The sequence below is a fragment of the Silene latifolia genome, chromosome 6 (assembly GCF_048544455.1).
Source record: "Silene latifolia isolate original U9 population chromosome 6, ASM4854445v1, whole genome shotgun sequence".
In the NCBI taxonomy this organism is placed as follows: Eukaryota; Viridiplantae; Streptophyta; class Magnoliopsida; order Caryophyllales; family Caryophyllaceae; genus Silene; species Silene latifolia.
In genome coordinates, this window is record NC_133531.1 from 25,327,974 (window position 1) to 25,348,890 (window position 20,917).

At 38.1% G+C, this 20,917-nt stretch overlaps 1 protein-coding gene and 1 non-coding gene across 2 annotated transcripts; both read right to left on the reverse strand.

Moving 5' to 3' along the window:
* Positions 1–1,144: 1,144 nt before the first annotated feature.
* LOC141587874 (replication protein A 70 kDa DNA-binding subunit A-like) lies at positions 1,145–2,454 on the reverse strand. Its single transcript, XM_074409341.1, has 6 exons — positions 2,444–2,454; positions 2,156–2,321; positions 1,786–2,062; positions 1,644–1,713; positions 1,424–1,554; positions 1,145–1,338 (listed from the first exon to the last, which is right to left on the reverse strand). The coding sequence occupies exons 1-6, from the start codon at positions 2,452–2,454 to the stop codon at positions 1,145–1,147; spliced, it is 849 nt and encodes a 282-aa protein (XP_074265442.1).
* Positions 2,455–19,727: 17,273 nt separating this feature from the next.
* Positions 19,728–19,834, reverse strand: LOC141589342 (small nucleolar RNA R71). The gene has a single exon (XR_012520285.1). It is a non-coding gene; the product is annotated as a small nucleolar RNA R71 (small nucleolar RNA).
* Between the last annotated feature and the right edge of the window lie 1,083 nt (positions 19,835–20,917).

Sequence of the window (20,917 nt, forward strand, 5' to 3'; positions counted from 1 at the left end):
CTACTCGATCGAGAGGTTTTCACGGGCAATGAGCTTTTGATTAGTCCGTGAGTTGTTATTTCCGTAGACTTTAGTTCTTTTTTTTCTATTTAAACCTAAGTTAATTAGGTTATTAGCAATTCTTTTTTGACTATCTCTTTTATCTAATCTTCTGCACTAGAACTACTGTTACTTTTCCTACGTTACTTTTTACTTTCTACTGCTACTCTTATTTCGGGATTGCTTCATTGGATTTCGGGTTCTTTACGCCGGAATTTGCTTGGATTGTAATCTCCTTTCTTCTCTCAATAATAGTTAACCTTCTTGTTGCATTAATTCCTTGTTTGCCTTATTTATTCTTTTGCCCTAGTTCATCTATTATTGCAATTTCTTCGTTATTCATCATGTTTTTGTTGGAATTTTATTTCTTTGTTAGTTTAATTAAGAATATGAGTAGCTAAACCCCTTCATGTTGGGATTAGGGAATCTGCGGTAGAAAAATGACGACGTAGTGAATGAATTGGACGAATTGATTAAAAGACCCTGTCACTATAGCAATTTAACTGTAATTCCCGACCTAGTTGAGTGCACGCTTCTATGTCACCCATTAAACTGGCTACAATTAATCCTGGATCGAAAGATTGGACTAAATAGGCCTGCTATAAACAGTAGACTACCCTAATGAGGACGAAAGTTAAGTTAGTGGTATTTTAGGGTAGGAAGTGGACCGAAAGGACCTTCTAACATCCGTCTCACATTAGTTCGTCTGAGTCATTTACTGCTGAGTTGTTGGACTACCGTAGTGAACCGAAATCCCGACATGTCCCTCTCTTCTTGATAGTTAAATCGTAATTTACCGCTTTAATTCTCGTAGTTTAGAAACCAAAATTTAAACAACCCCCAATTGTTACCATAGGATTAGAATAGACAGCTATAATTACATTTCCTCCCTGTGGATTCGATACTCGACTGCCTCTGCTACATTTTAGTTGAGACCGTTAGGTTTTATCTTTTATAGGGTTGCGATAGCCGTGTCAGTTTTTCTCTCGGGATACCTTTTACTTTAGCGGTGCAGTAACATATGAGATCCTGGTTGTCCCAAAAAGGTTAATAAAGGGCTTAGTGAACCAAAGGAGAAGGAAAAACAAAAGGATAGTTAATAAATTTATACCTTCTTGTACTCAGATTCTGCATACTCTAAGAGGCTTGATATATCTTTTTGGATGATTTCATGTCTAACTGACTTGTGTTTCAACTCGCCATTCTTCTCGCTATAAATTGTACTCAGTGTGTTCACTTCAGGGAAGTCCAGATTGAGGTATAGACTACTTGTTGACGAAGTTGCTAGACTATTGTATCCTGAAATTTTTTTAAATCAAATGAATTGGGTGATATGGTCTGAAATACAGTTAGAAGCATGGTAGTGAATAAATTACATACTTACCATTATAGTTCTTTACCGTCAGAGATGTGACGACGGCTATGGTAGGTAAATTAGAACCAGACAGTTTTTCCTTTTGTAGATGATAGTCGGCGAGACACTGATCCCATAATGTAATTCTTACTTCATCACCCCTGTATAAGAATTAAAGAAGATTATAAAGTTTTGGAGGGAAAGAGAAAGGTAAAGCATATAGATTATAGTCCAAAGGTCGGGTACATACACTTCATTTTCAATAACTATTGCAAAATAATTGCTTCCGGGTTTCTCGTCGACAACCACCCCATATAGATCTGTAAATTACAGAGTGAAATTAGAATGGTAGATATTAATTACAGACCGTTAATTAAGGTAAGTTTAAATACCCGTGAGTATGTAGTGATTATCACGCCGCTGATCTAGGCAGTCGAATGGAATGAAGTCGAATCTATGAGTAGGTATAGTACTATCTTCTAATGCCATGGCCTTGGCAAAAGTAGAGTAAAAGAATTTCAGCATAATCTTGTTGTCGCTTACAACACGATGCATACTCCTGTTTGCGATAACCTCAAAGTTCTTGAGGATATGGATTTTTCCATCACAAATTTTTGGTTGGAAGCGTTTCCAAAAATAACCTGGGATGGTTGCCTGCACGTATCCTCCCTGTAAACATATAGTTGGAAGTCAGTTGGTTGCCACATGTGGTAAAAGTAAGGTATATGGACAGAGGAGATAGAATATAGAATAGTTTGTTACCTCTTCATCTATGAGGACGATAGAGACATAAAGAAGTTCAGCTTTGTTACTTGGACTATGAACTTTGCACAATCTTGTGACACGAACCTTGATTTTCAAATCGTTACTGCCGGAGTCTTCATTGTCAGGAGATGTGGGTCTTAGTTCATTGATCATCGAATAAGATCTGTTGTAGAGAAAAATTCAAGTTAATATAATATAAATGAACGTAATAGTAATTGGATGCAGGTACTGAAACGGTACTAAAGCTACAGATGGAGAACACAAAGCTACACATGGAGAACACACCTTGGTGCCATGGTTGATTAAAGAGTTTGTACGCTATTCTTTTTCACAGGTTTCTCAACGTTGATATTAGGTTATTTATATAGTAACTTTACAAATCTTTCTGTTATTATAGGATTAGGAATGTATGAGATAAAAGATAAGAGTGATGGCATGGAAGATCGTCTGAGAGGATGAAGACAACAGGCTGTAAACCAATTTTTAATGTAGTATTTGATTTATGGTAGACTGGGGAAAGTATATATTTTATATATTTTTGTATATTCCGTATTCCGAAAGAGAAGATATTTTTCCATATAGTTGTGAACATAGGGATAAAATAATATTTTGTAATCAGATTTTTTAATGTAGTAATCAACTTAAGATAATATTTGGGACTTTTTTAATAGTGTTTGTTTTATGGTAGAACGTGGAAAAAAATAGTTGAGCACAAAAGGCTGTTATTGATTATTTTAATTTGAGTGTTTTTAATTTGAGCGTTTTATTGAGGACAAAAAGGTGTTATATCCAACATGATTTTTAAAGATTAATTTAGTGATTATTTTAATTTTAGTGTTATATAAAACGTGGAGACTCTTAAAATGCCTGAAAAAAGCCTCTTTTATATATATATACTAGATTTAATGTCCGTGCGATGCACGGGCCTATATATATTTTTTTTATAGAATATGCTTGTATATAACTGACACTTCAATATATTAACACAAACTATTTTTGTATTAATCAAACTTCTATTATTATTAAACAATAAAAGCTAAAATCATAAATATGAAGGTATTAATGTTTTTCTACCAAATTAATCTGTTTGACTTAGGTTTAAGTGAAGGATAAGACCAATTACAACACATTTATAAATTATACGTAAATATTTTAAGCTTTACTCGACATAATAATATTAAAACATCTAAATATAAATGTGTCTTTAATTTTTTTTTTAGGACTCTCGGTCAAGTTCTTAGGGTAGCCAACTCACAGAATAAAGAAGGCTCATAAGCATCACTACATAAGCAATTTAGATTACTATATTGTCAAACTTACTTAGAAAATACAACGATCAAATTTAAATGAAACCAATATTTTTGTTTCTTTACCAAATACTCCATCCATCTCATTTTTATTGTTCTTATTTTTCTAAAATTTATCCTATTTTTATTGTCTCCTTACTTAATTTAGTATGATGTCACTCTTATTCTTAATTAGAGGGGTTGATGTCACTCTTATTCTTAATTAGAGGGGTAGAGTAGTAATGTTATCTTATTTGTTAAATCATTCACAAAAAGGAAAGTAGGACAATAAAAATCCTCTTAATTTATTTAGGGTTTTTCTAACATGAATGTTTCACAAAAAGGGAAGTAGTACAATAAAAATGGGATGGAAAATATTAGGAATATTTATAATAGTTGGGCCTCAACCATCACCTTAAGGTTTTGGTTGAGATGGTTCATCTATCATGATATCAGAGCCAGTGTGACCGAAAGTCACGGGTTCAAATCCTGGCAACCTCAAATACGGGGGGAGCCGGTGCACAACTAACCACTCTTCAAGCCCGACGGGCATTTGAGTGAGGGAGCGTATTAGGAATATTTATAATAGTTGGACCTCAACCATCACCTTAAGGTTTTGGTTGAGATGGTTCATCTATCAAAAAAATATAATAAATACTATTGAAATACATACCATAAGAAGCGTAGAGAATACAAAATGTCTATCTGGAAAATCATGTACCGCTAATTTGAAGTTAAGTGGGAGAATGACTCTGGCAAAGCCAAACCAAATACATAGATTACGGTACATATCTAACATAATGAACTTCAAAACAGTATACTACCATTAATTATAGGTATAAAGTGTCGAAAAAAATATGTAGCTTCTTAATTAGTTTGTAAGAATAATAATAGCGATAATTCATTTCTTTTTAGTTGTATCATTTGTATATGCTTCTCACACCCAAAAAAAAATCATTTGTATATGCTACTACAATTTCAAGGTGCTTCGCAGACTTGCTCGTCTAAAAAATACTCCAAATTATATATTAACATATCGGTTGGTAGGGTCAATTCTTATACTTATGAACAATATTCAATACTGGACTCTCTATAATCGCTCGAAAAAAGCTTTCTTTACTAACTATCCGACACACAATTGCATCGACAATTTTGTTACCAAGCAAGAGTTGTTTGTGAAGTTACGACTTGATTAAAGCAAATACATCCTGCAAAATAAAAAAAAAAGTTATCAATAACACACCAATAAATGTATAAGCAACTTCTCGAAGTTTGTCAATTATTACTCCGTACTTTCATAATTTTTAATGAATTTTTTCTCAACAATATATACAACGGCAAAATAATCACAGATTTAATATACTCCGTAATAGGAGTATATTAACGAATGAAGTACAACACATTTGTACAATGTATTTGTTGATCAATCAAATAATACGTAGTAACTAATAACTATCATCATCTTAAATTACCTCGGTGACGTACACAACAACTTATATGGTTGAGTTTGCGCACACGTTCTACACATACATTAAAAATTGGTTGTTAATATACCTTTTAGAACGTCAAAACATTAACAAAACCCTATAAAATTACCTTTGTGAGAGATTCAAGCTTTCTCCGTGCCATGATACCTATAAATGAATAAAAATAGGATGTTAAGTTAAACATCAAAATTTAGATAAAAAGAGATCGACACTTAAAATAACAAAATAATACATGCACGAAGTATTGTACTTAAACATTCACATATGTTAGAAAACTAAAGACAAATAAAGATAAAAATACTGGTGGTTGAAAATCAAATTAATATACTCCGTATATAGTACTCGGCGTGAGTTATTTTGATGCAAATTAAATTGTTACCAAAGTCCTATTATTTGTGTACTACTAAATTTAAAAACGAATTTAGTACTCCGTATTTAAGTAAAATAAAAAGGTAAAAAAACTACTCTCTTCGTCTTGGCCGCTTACTGCCTTTTTCCCCCCTCTGGATATTTAGAGATTGGCTATTTTTATTCCATAAAAATAAATAAAGGGGGCTGATTTATATCGACGACGTTTTAGTAAATATCGACGACGTTTTTCATAAAAAAGACGATGAGTGCCCTTATGACTTTATCTCTCTAAAAAAAATTCTCTCAAACTCAACTAAATTCAAAACAAACAACAACAACAACAATTAACAATATGTCTAATCTCGATTCAACGGTACGTAAACAACTTAATCATTTGCTTAATTTTTCAATTTTTTTTTGCGCATCGTTCATTCTATTCGATAGTTGAATTAATTGACGTATTAACTTAGTAGTAGGGAATGTTTGAATTTGTTGCGTAATCTAAAAAATGTCCCCCGAAAGATGAACCATGGCCAAATTTGGAAACCAACGTTCAGACCACGGACCAAACGTTGGAAACCAACGTTTGCCACGGACCAAACAATGGAATTCCACGTTTGGCCATGGTCCAACGTTGGATTCCAATGTTTGGCCGTGGTCAAACGTTGGAATTCAATGTTTGGCCGTGGTCAAACGTTGGATTTCATTGTTTGGCCGTGGTCAAATGTTGATTTTCATTGTTTGGCCGTGGTCAAATGTTGATTTTCATTGTTTGGCCGTGGATTAAAGTTGGTTTTCGTTGTTCGTCTGCGGTTGATCGATAGAAAGTAATGTTTGGCCGCGGTCGTTTGTTGGGTCTCGTGTTTTAGGCATGAATAAGTCGTTTTTACATGTTTTTCTTTCGTTTTACGCAATTTATGTAGTATATGATTCCTTTTTATTGTCTTACTATAGTCGTTATTGCTTGTAACAGGAATCGTGGGAGGATTTTGGCGATAATCCAATTTATTACAACCCGTTGTTCGAGACTACTATAGATTTCAAACGCGTGATTTAAGCTTTCAATTGGGCTCGAGAAAATCGCATTCGAGAATGGGTTTGCTTTGGTTAAAGCAAATAACGGAGCTAAAAATAGGAAAAAGAACGGGTTGTTGGCAAGTTATTTTCGATGTAAAAGAGATGGTAAACCAAAAGAAACGGACGATCTTGAAAAGCCAAGGAGGTCGCAGAAGTGTTCATGCAAGTTTCGTATTCGTGTCGTTCAAAATTTCGTGTCTAAAAATGATAAAGAGACGGTGGTGTGGAACATTCTAACCTCCGAGAGTGGTGGACTACACAACCACAACGTAGCCGTTTATAAGGACGGGGATCGGCACTTTGCGGGATTGGACGCGGAAGAGAAGGCATATGTTAGGCAACAAACATTGGCCGGGGTTCAACCGAGGGATATTAAAAATGGTCTTCATTTGAGATCCCCTGATAAACCTCAACCGTCAAGCACCCAACTGTATAATGAAACAAGGAAAATTAAGAAAGAAGAAATGGGTGAAAGAAACACCGCTCAGCAAATGTTGGCTCTAGCGGTGGCAGCGAAATACGTCCACTTCTACGAGATTGATTCCGAGGAGTCAAAAGAGTTGACTCGCATTTTCATGGCTCATCCTGAAGCGATTAAGTTGTTTCGGGCTTATCCTTATGTGGTCCTCATGGATTCGACTTATAAAACCAACATTTACCAGAATCCACTCATTGAGATGGTTGGTGTGACACCCACGGGATCGTCCTTCTTAATTGCATGTGCGATGATTCCTTCCGAGTCTGACGTGAATTACAAGTGGCTGTTGAGAAAGTTAGCTGCGATTTTAGATGCCACCGGAGTTGCGTCCCCGCCGTATTTGTCACCGACCGGGAATTGGGTTTGATCAGCGCTCTTGAGCAAGTATTTCCCGGGCTGAGCATTTGTTGTGTAGATGGCATGTGAACAAAGCCGTCAATGCAAAAGCCTTGACAACATTCAAAACTGAAAGTATGAGGAAATTTGTCATCTCAAATGATGAAGATGGTTGGTTTAGGGTGATCAATTCAGTTACCGAGGAATCGTTTCAGCGTGCGTGGCAGTGTTTCCAACGTAAGTGGCCACAAATGGTGGATTATATACGGACAACTTGGGGTCAACACGCAGGGAAGTTCGTTTTATGCTATACAAACGAGGTCTTACATTTTGGTAACACGGCAACTTCCCGTGTTGAGTCAGCACATTCTCTATTGAAGGCTTGGTTGAAGTCAAAGCATCTCACACTTGACTCCATGTGGTCCCGTATCCACGGCATGCTTGAAAGTCAACACTCGAAGATTAAGAAAGAACTCGAAGATGAAATGAGTAAACCTAGGAGAACATCTCGTACTTTCTCCTTATTGCAAGGAAACGTGTCTACTAAGGCCATAGAGTTAATGGAGAAAGAACTTACTAGAGGCCTTGGTTTGGGTATCGGATTGAATGATCGATGCCGACACGTGATGCGAACGACTCATGGATTACCTTGTGCATGCAATTTGGTATCTTTGCACGGAAAAGGTAGGAGGGTCCATCTCGAGGATATTCATGTCTTTTGGAAGACATTGGTGTATGATATTCCTCAACAAATGCCGAAAAATGACGGTGATTTATGGGAGGAATTAGTGGATGATATGAGGCACAGTGACCCGGTTAAACTAAGGGCGGCCATAGACTTGTTGCGTGATTTCCAAAGCACCCGGAGGACCAAGAGATTTTGCCACCCCCTATTAATGAGCACCTGAAAGGTCGTCCAAGAGGTTCAACCACTAGAAACAAGTCGGGTTTTGAGCATGCAGAAAGGAAGTTCGGGACACCAAGTACTCACTGTTCAACAAATGCAGAGGTTCAACAAAGAATTGGTGATTTCGAATCAGGAACTCCCGGTGCTCCTTTGGGAAGGAACTTTACCATTGGCTTTATATCAACATGGGTCAAACGGTGGGGTATACTTGAGGTTTTGTAGGGCCACTTCGATGGTTGGGTGGATGTTGGAGATGACGGTCATTGTGGATTCCGGGTAATATCGCACGCCCAGCGAGGCCGAGAGACAGATTATATAGTTATGCGGGAATGGTGTTCGAGGGAGATGAGGACCGACTCTATCTACGCAGAGTTATATGGAGGTTTTCTATCACCACTCAGCGGTATGTCAAGGGTTGGATTTAGCACTTCGACGAGTTGAGTTTTTTCAGCAGATTAGTTGTGGGCAGGACCATTGGATGTGTAGTGACGATTTGCTAGTTTTTGCAACGATGTTCAACTGGGCGATATGTGTGATTGGTCATACACTGCGAGACGGGAAGAATGTTTGGGAAGGAAGTTGCAAAACTATCATGCCATTGAAGACCCGAGTTGAAGGCCGACTACCATGTGGTATTTTGTGGTTTGTCCTACATCATAGCCATTGGATGCGGTTGCATTCTAGCAGCCCCCTTGAGAGTCTCCCTATGCCGCCACTTGATCCCACTTGGTTGACCTTCCGAGATCCCAGTGTCGTTCACCTAGAGACTTTGTACCAACATAACATTGAGATTTGGCAAGCGTTCATGTTAGAAACTCCGAGAAGACGTCGTAGAAGTCAGGTCTCTGATAGTGCGACAGTTATCTCAGTTAGTAGTTGTTCGCATTGAAAAAACTATTAAGTTCACTTGTGTAATGTAATATATTATTGAAAATCATAACAATTACTAATTTCTGAAATTTCTGGAATTCATGACAACTAATACAAATTTGGAAATTTTTGCAAATACTCACTACTTCATAACAATGGCTAACATAAGAAACACAAACAAATACAAGATACACTTGAAATAAAACTTCATCATCTTTGACAAACTCGAAATTTCCTCTTTCAAACATATCACTTGCTCTTTCATGGCTTTTCCACTTGATGCGTCATCACCTTCATCTTCACATGCTATCTCCAACCTTTTTGTTATTGTCAAATGATCTTCAGTCAACCACGACACAAAATTATTGCAAACTAAACACTTAAAGTACGCTTTCATTGGATTATTAATTGACTCGGAAATCATGATGATAGCGTTTTTGCGGCAAAGATTGCAACGTTGATTCTTAAAGTTAAGTCCTTCAATTGGGTGATTTCTCCCCATTGTGGATGATGTCGACATTAGTGGATAGATAAGGAAGAAAATATAAGTCAAAAGTAGAAGAAGATGAGGATGATTGAAAACTGGAAGAAGATGAATATGTTAATATAGTTGAGTATTCAAAAATCACCGTTATAATTCAAATGTTACCGTTATAATTCAAAATAACCGTTATAATTCAAAATAACCGTTATAATTCAAAATCACCGTTATAATTCAAAATGTTACCGTTATAATTCAAATGTTACCGTTATAATTCAAATGTTACCGTTATAATTCAAAATCACCGTTATAATTCAAATGTTACCGTTATTATTCAAAAATAGCCGTTACAATTAATAAATAAATTTACAATTACTAGCTTATAAATAGGCCATTCTATGTCAATTTCAATCACAACATCCAATTCTAATCACAACATCCAATTCTATTCACAACATACAATACTAAAATGGATCTCACAAATGCACAAAAAACCAGAGTTTATCAAATAAGAATCGACCTAATTGTTCAAAATTTACCAATTCTAATTGAGCGTGCGGAATCGGTGGTTCCAAAGTGCCTTTGTATGGCACATGCTTGAAGAGCCTCCAATTGGTAGCCTTTGTATAATTTTACAAGGAAACCGAGAAGATGTGCTAACTCCTCGCAATCTTGCCCCGCAAACCACTGTCATCATCCTCGCCCGAACCGGCCACAAGAACCCGATCACCACTAACAGGTATCCCAAGAATATGCTGGACATCATGGAGCATGATACTAATCTCTCCAAAAGGCATATGGAAAGTGTTAGTATCCGGGTGCCACCTCTCGATAAAAGCACTAATGAGGTTATCATCTAGACCGGTGGTAAAACACTCCTTCAAAACTCCAAGCCCGCTCGCATGTACCCTAGCTGCAACACCCTCAGTGAGAACCATGTTCCTAATCTCCCTCGCAGCTTTCGGCCTCTCGTAGAGCTTGATCCACGACCTCATATTCTCCGGGTTAGGGTCCGACCAACTGTTGAACGCAACGTGACCACCAAAACTACCAGCAACCTCCCGAGACCTCGCCTCCTCCGACTCGCTAACGACGTGACCGGGAGTAGGCATCATAACCATTCCAGACGTCTCTCGAAGTGGGGGTGGCTGCTTGTGGGCCTGCTTAACTCGCAAACGACGCTTAGAGCCCGTAACATAACGCCCAGCGGTACGGTCGTGTATGTTAGGCGGAGGCGGAGCATTCATGATTGCCTTTCCTCTCTCATTTCGATCTGCCATCTGCATTAGGAAATTGGAAGTTGTTAGAAAACACGTTAATCGACTAATAAAGTAACAAAAATCGGCAAATAATAGCATAAAACACGGTTTTTTTAAAAAAAAAATTAATTTACCGCGGACTAACAAAACAAACCCCTTCTTTGACCGCGGTTGAACAAAAAAATCCCTTAGTTGACGGTGGCTAAACATTTTTTTTTTTTACCGCGGGCAAACTTTTTTTTTTTTACCGCGGCCAAACAATGAAAATGGGTGTTTGACCACGGCCAAACAATTATTTCCAACGTTTGACCACGGTCAAACGTGAGAATTAAACGTTTGATCGCAGCCAAACAACCAATTCCCACGTTCAGCCACGGATTAACGTTGCATTCCAACGTTACACCCACGGCCAACAACCATTTCCAACGTTTGGCCGTGGTTTCGCCCTAAAAACCGTACAAATTCACTCCCAATCCGATTAACAACAACAAATTTCGACTCAAAAATCAATCCCAATCAACTATATTTCGCAAACAACATATAACAATACCAAAATTTACATAATAACAACTAATTAACATGAATTTTAATCGAAAAACTAACAAATTCTACAATAATTCAATTAATTTAAATAAAAAGCTAACACATAACCTAATTTACTAACTAATTCAATTCTAAAACAAAATCCAATCAATTTAATCAATCAACAATAACAATAAAGGAAATAAAACTAGGGTAATTTGATAACTTATACCTTGAATAACTCACTTTTCCAAATCTTATACCTAAGATAATTTTCTTTAAAATCTTATACCTAAAATAACATTTTCTTCTAAACTTGATACCAAATCTTAAAAAAATCTCTAAATTAACGATTTTGCCCTTACTAATTTGATGGTTTTTAGTGCTGGTAATCGTGGATGTGTGTGTTAATAGGTGAGACATAGGATGATAATGTTTAATTAGTAAGGGTAAGATTGCCAGTTCAAGGCTTTTTTTCAGATTTGGTATCAAGTTTGGAAGAAAATGTTATTTTAGGTGTAAGATTTTAAAGAAAGTTATCTTAGGTATAAGATTTGAAAAAGTGACTTATTCAAGGTATAAGTTATCAAATTACCCATAAAACTATTTAATTTCATAGTTTAATTCAATTAGTTTCAATTTCTAAACTAATTTAACAAAAAAAAAAAAAACGGCACTTACTTGGCAACGTGGGAGGCAGCAGTGTGGTGGCGGTGGAGGCGGCAAGGTCGGCGTGGTGGTGGCAACAGTGTGGTGGCGGTGGTTGTGGTGGCGGTGTGGTTGTGGTGGCAGTGTGGTGGTGGTGTTGAGTGTTGGTGGAAGTTGGAGGTTGAGTAGAGAGAATAGAGAGAATAGGGAGAATGGCTAGTGAGAGATGAGGGGCAGTGAGCGTCTTTTTTATGAAAAACGTCGTCGACGTTTACTAAAACGTCGTCGATATTAACGAATCCGGTAAATAAAACCAAACAAATAACCAATGATATTTAATAAATGTGTCGACGATGTATATCACCCATTCAAGCCCTGTTAGTATGTGACTCGTATGTCACTTACGGAATATGTCGGAGTTTAATTACGGTGAGATAAATTAGACTAAGGAAAAAAAAAGGGCAGACATACGTGCGACACACAGCGGGGCGCGGGAATTTCTGGTGAATTTCGTTGAGATTAGTGATTGTTGCACAACAAGCTTTGCGTTGACTTTTTTTATTAGAAGTTGACGTCACCTTGCTTTCCTTAGTTAGTTAGGAAATATGTTTTGTATTAATTAATTATATTTCTTAATTAGGATAATCTTTGTTAGGGTAGTTTAATATATAAACACTACCTTAACCTAGTTATTCTTTTAAGGAGAGATTTGTGACAGTGGCGTATCTAGGATTTGCTTACACGGGGTGCAAATTTATATGCTTCTAAAAAAATGAAATATTAATCGAATATTACAAAGTTAGGCGTCTTTTTAATACTGTATGCTGTCAAATTTTCGAATTAATAGCCTCTTTCAAGAGAGAATGATGTATTAATTCAAACAAACTATACTCCCTATATCATATAAAATGGATGATAAAAAACATAACTATTAAAAGATACCAAAACAGACCAATTTAAAGAACACAAATTCTAGAATAAGACGGTCTCAAACTATGAGACGGTTCATTTTTATAAAAAAAAGTTGTTCATTTAGTGTTAATAAATGAGTTGTCTTTGTATATAATGGGATCGTCTCACCGTCTCATAGTCACGGTGAGACGTCTCACAAGAATTATTGTTTACAGAAATACTCCATAAATTCCTCAACTGTCATTTATTGCAATTTACAACTCCTCGTCTACTGGGTACTTTTCCACACCACTATCACTCTATTCTAGGCCCTAGGAAAGATCAAAAATCTTTGATAAATAAAAAAAAGTAAAAATTGCCTACTAAAAGTTTCGAACCGGCGATCTGTTGGATAAAATCGAAGTTTTTAACCATTGCACCATAATAGATCTCTAGTCTTTAGATGTTTCTTTATATATATTAACATTTTTTTCTGAAATCAGGGGGGATGCAAGCGCACCCACTGCACCCCCCGTAACGACGCCTCTGATTTGTGAGGCAAACAAATTGAGAGTTTTAAGAGGCAGATCTAGAAAAACTCTGTGCTCATCTTTTGTAATCTGTAATTCTCCCGACATAGTGAAATATTTTCCCTCGCCCAGGTGGATGTAGCTATCGCATTGATAGTGAACCACGTTAAATCTTTGTGTCTTTTATTTTTTGCATCTACCCCGTATCGCTTCCGCACAACAAGCCCCATAACCAAACATAGTCTAATAACATAGTCCGTACGAAAAGCCCAAAAACTTGTCTCGTAAGATGGATATATTCGTGTTGAGATAGACGAAGTGATAACCTAAACGAAGATACAATTGGTGATAACCCTCGTTCAGTTCAGGGAGTCAACCCCCGTTATTAGATGCTGAAGAAAATGAAGAACCGAATAAAGAAGGCGAAATCATCATCTTCACAATCCAACTACTTACCACCCAAAATTTGGACTCAGATTTTATCATCGTTGCCAGCTAAAACCGTTTTGAAATTTAGGTGTGTATGTAAAACTTGGCGCTCAATTATTGATCACCCTGATTTCGTTCATTTCCATTTCCAACTTTGTAAACTCAATGCAGAGAATAATAATAAAAAATTATTCATAGCCCTCGAGGATTTGGGACTTGATGGATACGAGGGGTGGCTGTTGACCGTTCGTCAAACTATTACTCTTCGAAAAACCGGTCATATTTTTGGGTTATCTAATAAGTACAGATACCATGTTTTAGGTAGCTGTAATGGGTTGCTTTTAATGGTACAATATGATGATTCTTTTCAGAAACCGGCACAATATAGATTGTGGAACCCTAGTATTCGCAAATCGTTGGTTCTTCCCATGAGCCCATTTCACAACTACTTGAACAGAACATGGCATTTGTTTGGGTTCGCCCCTTATAGTCAGGATTATAAAGTGGTTGTGTTCACATATAGCAAAATTGAGGATACAAAACCTGTAAAAGTATGTTTTGCAGTTTATACGCTCCGTGATCAACAATGGACGGTCAGAAATGATCCCGTCAATGTCACCAATTTGAACTTTCCTAATACGGCTGTGGCATTTCAATATTTATCAACTGCTTTTTACTTTCGAGGGAAAGCATATTGGCTTGGACAAAATGTTATACAAAGCAGAGAATTCTTAACTCATCTTTGTTCCTTTGACTTGGACAAGGAAAATGTTACGTTTTTAGAACTGCCATCTAGTCCGGATGAAACAGACTCCATGAAGTTTCTTTTTCTTCTTGAGGGATCGTTAGCGGTTTTCAGAATTTCTAAGGTAACTTCCCGTATATGGGTGCTGGAACAGGACAACAGAAAGGGGCCATGGACTCTATGGTTCTCCGGGAAATCAAGTTGCGATGGTTATAACTTGTTCAGGAATGGTTTACTAAAAAAGATTTATTATTGTGAAATGGATGGTGGCTACTTTGTTTATGGGAACAAGGTTTATAATATAGTTAGTTGTCAAGTGCAGGAGTTGAATAAATCTATGAGCTCATGTTTAATACTAGAAGAGTATTCGGAGAGCTTGGTGTTGTCCAAAGAATTTTTTTTTTTTTTTTTTTGACCGCTACCAAAGAATTTAAAGCCCGTAATTTGAGGAATGATAGTGATAGGACGTCACGCTCAAATTGGGTGTCACCCCCTCACATATATTTTTAATTGACGGGGTCCCCACTCACCCCATGTGAGAGGGTGGCGCCCAAATTGGGTGTCATCCGGTGCGAAACATTGAGATTGACCAGCTACCATACATAAGAACGAACAGGAAAAAAAAGTATATCAATTATCAGGTAGCATTTGGAGGTTTAGAAACTCTTAATGAAATCGACGGTCTAAGTGATTTCATAGGCGGAACCTATGAAATGGACAAGCCATCACACATAAGAAATCTGAGTTATACTCTTAAGAAAATGGGCAAGCTACTAGCCTAGTAGCCTACTACACATAAGAAAGAAAAAAAAGTATATTAATTGGCATTTGGTGCTTTAAAAACTCTTTATGAACTCAACGGTTTAAATTGTGATTACTTTATAAAAGTGATTTCATCGTTACAAGTTACAACACTAAAACCTACTTTAAGACATACTTATACTGAACGGAACTAAATGGGGTTTGGTGAGGAGTCAGTTCCGTAAAAATTAGGTTATTAACTCATGAAGAGATAAAGGATTTAGAGCATTTTAGGAACAAAATGGTCGCTCTTCGTTAGATTTTTCAACCCGATTTTACGAAATTGGGGGAATTGCGCACGGTCCAACAACCTGTATAAATAGATAAGTGTATAAATACTAGAAATCAATTGAATTGCAAAACCATTTCCCTCTCATTTGACAGTACCCTTGTCAAACTCTTACAATGAAAAACAGTAAGAATCCCACAACTTTATCGAATTTGGTCTATATTTCTGAATGCAAGTACTTACCACCCGATATTTGGACTCGTATTTTGTCAACATTGCCGGCCAAAACCCTATTAAAGTTCAGGTGCGTATGTAAATCTTGGTGCTCCATTATTGATAACCCTGATTTCGGTCACGTGCATGCCCAATTCAATTCGGAAAATAATACGAGTAATAGATTATTGGTAGCCCTCGAGGGTATGGGATACACTGGAGGTCAAGGGTGTGTGTTGACAGTTCGTTATGCTCAAAATCTTCGTAAAATCGATCACATTTTTAGAATACATTCGTACAGGTACCGTCTTATAGCTAGCTGTAATGGCTTGCTTTTAGTTGAACGATCTCCTCCTCAGGGTTGCCTTAAGGAATTGAGATTATGGAACCCTTGTATTCGCAAATCAATGATACTTCCACCTTGCCCGCTTTCCTCTGCTTTGCTATACAATAGTTGGTATTTGTTCGGGTTTGCCCGTGATAGCAAGGATTATAAAGTAGTTGTGTTTGGATTTGATAATAGTCAGGGGGTAAAGGATGAAAAAATTTATTTTGCAGTTTATACTCTCACTAATCAACAATGGACCGTTAGAAATGACCCCCTCATTGTCGGTACTCTGAACAATAATGTTAGTATGTTTTGGATGTTTAATTCTGTATCAACTGTTGTTTTCTTTCGAGGCGCAGCACACTGGCTTGGAAATAATGATAACCAAAGGCTTGCATTTACTCATCTTGGTTCATTCAACTTTGATCAGGAAAAATTAACCCTTTTGGAACTGCCATTTACTTGCGAAGAAAGAGGCTCCTTAAGGTTTCTTTTTCTTCTTGGGGAGTCGCTAGCTGTTTTCAGTATTTCTGAGGTAAGTTCGAGCATATGGGTGCTAGAGCAGGACAACCAAAAGGGGCCATGGACTCTATGGTTTTCAGGGAAATCAAGTGAGGATGGTTATGAAGTATTCAAGTTGTGCTATGGTAATCTTGAAAAGGTGTTCTATTTTGAGAATGATGGCGGCTATTTAGTTTGCGGGAACAAGGTTTATAATATAGGTAGTGGCCAAGTGCATCCGTTTAAAAGATATATGAGCTCTCATTTAAAACTGGAAACGTATTTGGAGACCTTGGTTTTGTTCAAAGGATATGGAGCTCGTGATTTGAGGTCGTTCCCGTGAATAGAAGAATAGTAGTACTCTTATCTTTCTTTCTCCAATTATTTCTACACCTTCCCTGATTATTGATTTCTAATAGAATTCTTCACCCATTGATATAGGACCATTTTGCACTCTTTTTCCCTATATTTTCATGCTTGTTCGACCCCATTTAAGGCGGTTTTGTGCCCCTTTACTCTCGTTTCTAGTCCCGATTCCCTTTACTATGACACTTTGGCCCCCTTGCAGATATTGAGGCGGGAACGGGCGAAACGAAGCTAGAAAGACGGGATTTCTAAGCTATGCATGAAAGATGAAGGGAATTATCTTTGAGGAGTACCCTCAGTGGTAGGAATGAAGCTGGCCTATTTACTGGGAGTACATATTACAAGGAAATGAAGGAAGGAAGTTGGAGAAGCATTCCCAGCCGGTGGCCCGGCGGCCGGCTAGCCGGCTGGGAAGACACTATGAGTTTGAAGACGAAGAAAATGAAGAAAGTTACAGGAAACTCCCAGCCGGTCAAATGACCGGCGGCCGGCTAGCCGGCTGGGAGTCCCTCAAAAGGCCAAAAGTCAAGATTGAAGTCAAGGTAGCCTCAGCCGGTCAGGGACCGGCGGCCGGTCGACCGGCCGTGCACACCTGATGACTTCAAAACTTCAACCAAAAATCTAGGAAACTCCCAGCCGGTCAAAGGACCGGCGGCCGGTTGACCGGCCGGGAGTGCATTTACGTGTTTCAAGCCCATTTCCAATTTCGGTCCTAATCCTTGTGTAACCTATATATACCCCTCTCCTTAAACCCTTTGACACACAACCCTAGATCTGAATTATTTCCTTTCCCAAGTTTGAAACTTTGTGAATTATTTCACTAATCATTCCCTAATTAAGCTAGTTCTTCAATCAATTAGTGATTGAATTTGGGTTTGTAAGAAGATTGAAGGATTTCCTTCTTTATTATTTCTATCCAAATTCCTCTTTCACTATTTTGTTGGTATTAATTCTCTCCCTATTTTCATTTGTTTACATTTTGTTCTTCTTTTATGTTTGTTTGATTGTTTATGTTAAGATTGTTGGTGTTGTTTGTTTGTTGTTGTTAATTTCATCATTGTTCATCTTTTCATTGTTGATCTTTCCTTTGTTTCTCTTTCTTTTGTTCATCCTTGGGTAGTTGTCCTCAAAGACTTAATCTTTGAGTTAAGTTGGTTAAAGATTGTGTCTTTAGGTTTAATCACTCTCATTATTAGATTAAATCATCTTACCTTACACCCATTGTTAGATTGTTGCATGTTTAGTAGTGAATTTCATCTTCTCACCATGTTTATGACCAAAGTTTCCATCTTTATTGTTTATTTTGCAATTAGGACCATGATTAGTGAGTAGTCTTCCACTAGGGCTCGGTTTGACCCAACATGAGTAATTTCATTAGTTGAATTTCATAAAGGCTAATTATTTGGGGAAATTGGTGAGGGTAGTTTAGAGGATTGACTTGGTTCATGGGTTGACTTTTGGGTAGTGTTGACTTACGACCCTTGACCACCAACGAGAGTTGGTTAGGTTGTGATTTGGATACCCATAATTTGACCCTATTGTTGACCTCGGTTGAGACCGAAAGGGAGAACCGGGGTAGGACACCTCTAATCTAGCGTTTGAAATCGACCCTCGAGAGAGGGAGTGGGATGACCCGGGAATTGACGGGGCTTAATGACCTTAGCAAATATTGGACTACCTTGGGAATAATGCATGTTTTTGGGGTAGTCGGGTATTGAGTTAGGGATTCCGACCTTCGAACCCGAGAGGGGGGTTGGTGGGTAGCACTAGTGTCCTATTTTGAACCCGAGAGGGGGGTCTTAGGCGAATTAGAGTCGTCACCTCCTCACCTAACTACCCTTGTGATTAACCTAGAGATTCGATTGTGTGGAATTACGAATTGTTTGGGGAGAACCGAGTCTTAGGCTTTTAAATTATTTGATTTCCATCTATTTATTTTATCTTGCTCTTTCTCTTAGTTTGTTTTTATTTAGTCGTTTTACCTTGTTGTTGGTAGTTTTAGTATAACCTTCATCCCTTATTGTTGACTTAGCTAAACGATAGGATTAGAACAATTAGTAATCTTCTCAACTCCTTGTGGGATCGACCCTTAATAGTGTACAACGATAAAATCGTGCACTTGCGAGGTATAGCTTGATACCATCAAGTTTTTTGGCGCCGATTCGGGAGTTCGGCTAGATATTAATTGTTTTCGTTCTTGTTTAGACTAAGTATTTTGTTTCTAATCCCTCTCTTGAGTGTGTAGGATTTCTTGCATGGTTAGGAGAGCTCGGAGAGGTCAACCAATACGCCCGATTGACCACGAGATCGAAGCAACCGCGAGAAGACTAAATTCGCTCCGTAGAAGAGGACTTATAGAAACACCGATTCCTCAAGAAAATCCAGTAATTGAGAACCTTCAAGGGGAACCACGGGTCTTTGAAACTTTCGAAAATCCTTTTGCAACACCGGAAACGGAAGTAACAATGGCCGCGGTCCCTATGAGAGATAACTTGGCTCCGAAAAAGGTGGTGAATCCGAGTATTGTGAAGCCACCTATTCAAGCCAACAATTTTGATGTGAAAGCCACCTTGCTACAACTTGTCCAAGGGAATCAATTCGGAGGGGGAGCCACCGAAAACCCCAACGAGCATCTCAACGAGTTCTTGGATAGTTGTGACATGTTCAAGGCCAATGGAGTCACGGAAGATGCCGTACGCCTTAGGCTTTTCCCTTACTCTTTGAGGGGAAGTGCCAAGGAATGGCTTAAAAGTTGTGAACCCGACTCTCTTCGGACTTGGGACGATGTCTCTAAGGCTTTTCTCAACAAGTATTTCCCACCCCAACGAACCGCTAGAATTAAGAGTGAGCTCCAAGGGTTCACCCAACAAGAAGATGAGACCCTTTATGAAGCATGGGAGAGGTACAAGGGCCTCCAAAGGCTATGTCCTCACCACGGTATTGGAGATGATGAGCTCATCAACAATTTCTATGAAGGGTTAAACAATGATATGAAGATGAACCTTGATTCCGGCTCGGGGAAGGGAGCGTTGGATAAGATAGATCACAAGACGGCGAAAGAGCTTATTGAAGAAATGGCTTCTCGCACCTTTCATTGGAACAATGATAGGCACAAGAGAAAGGGGAAGTCAACGGTCGAATCGGCCAACAATGTGGAAGTGAAAGAGATGATAGAAGAGCTTAAGCAACAAGTAGCCTTGATGAGCTCAAGCAAGACATCTAGCAATTCTTCTATGAGGAACCAAGTCTATAGTTGTGAGCTTTGTGGAGACCAAGGACACCCACCCAATGAGTGTCCTTTGGTGGTTGGAGATGGCAATTGTATGGAGCAAGTGAACGGGATATGGGAGTCTAGTCCGGCCAAGCAAGCGTTTAACAACAACCAATATCACCCCGGATTGAGAGCCCACCCAAACTTCTCTTATGGCTCTCAAAATGTCCAAAACCCAACCTTCCAACAAAAGTCACAACAACCAAACTTCCAAACTCAAAAACAAAACACAACATTCAATCAAGGTCCACCGGGTTTCCAAGGAAGAACCTTCCAACCTAGACAACAATTTCAATCACTTAACCCACCAACCACCCAACCATTCCAACAAACCACCCAACCATTCCAACAACCCACCCAACCAAAGTCAAACATGGAACTCATGATGGAGCAAATGATGAATCATCAAACACAATTCATCAACCATACCACCCAAAAACAAGAAGAGACAACCACATCCATCAACCAACTTAGAACCCAAATGCAAGCCTCTCAACGAATGACGGACAACCAAATATCCCAATTGGCTACTCAAATGAGCCAACTTCAAGCCTCCCAAAGGAAATTCCGGGTAAACCGAGGAGAATCCGAAAACCATGAATGCTATCCACTTGAGGAGTGGTAGGGATTTGGAAGACCGGGAATTTGTCAAGAAAAGGAAGAGTAGTAGACCGGGTAATGTCATTGAACCTCAAGTTGTGGTTGAACCTCCAAAGGTAATTGAAGAAAAGGAGGGAGAAGAGGAACTCGTGG

Excerpts from the sequence above, each read along its gene's own strand:
- LOC141587874 (XM_074409341.1), bottom strand. Across the intron at positions 1,714-1,785 it reads TAATCACTACATACTCACGG|ATCTATATGGGGTGGTTGTC; the intron begins GTATTTAAACTT and ends TGTAATTTACAG. Across the intron at positions 1,339-1,423 it reads GACGGTAAAGAACTATAATG|GATACAATAGTCTAGCAACT; the intron begins GTAAGTATGTAA and ends AAAAAATTTCAG.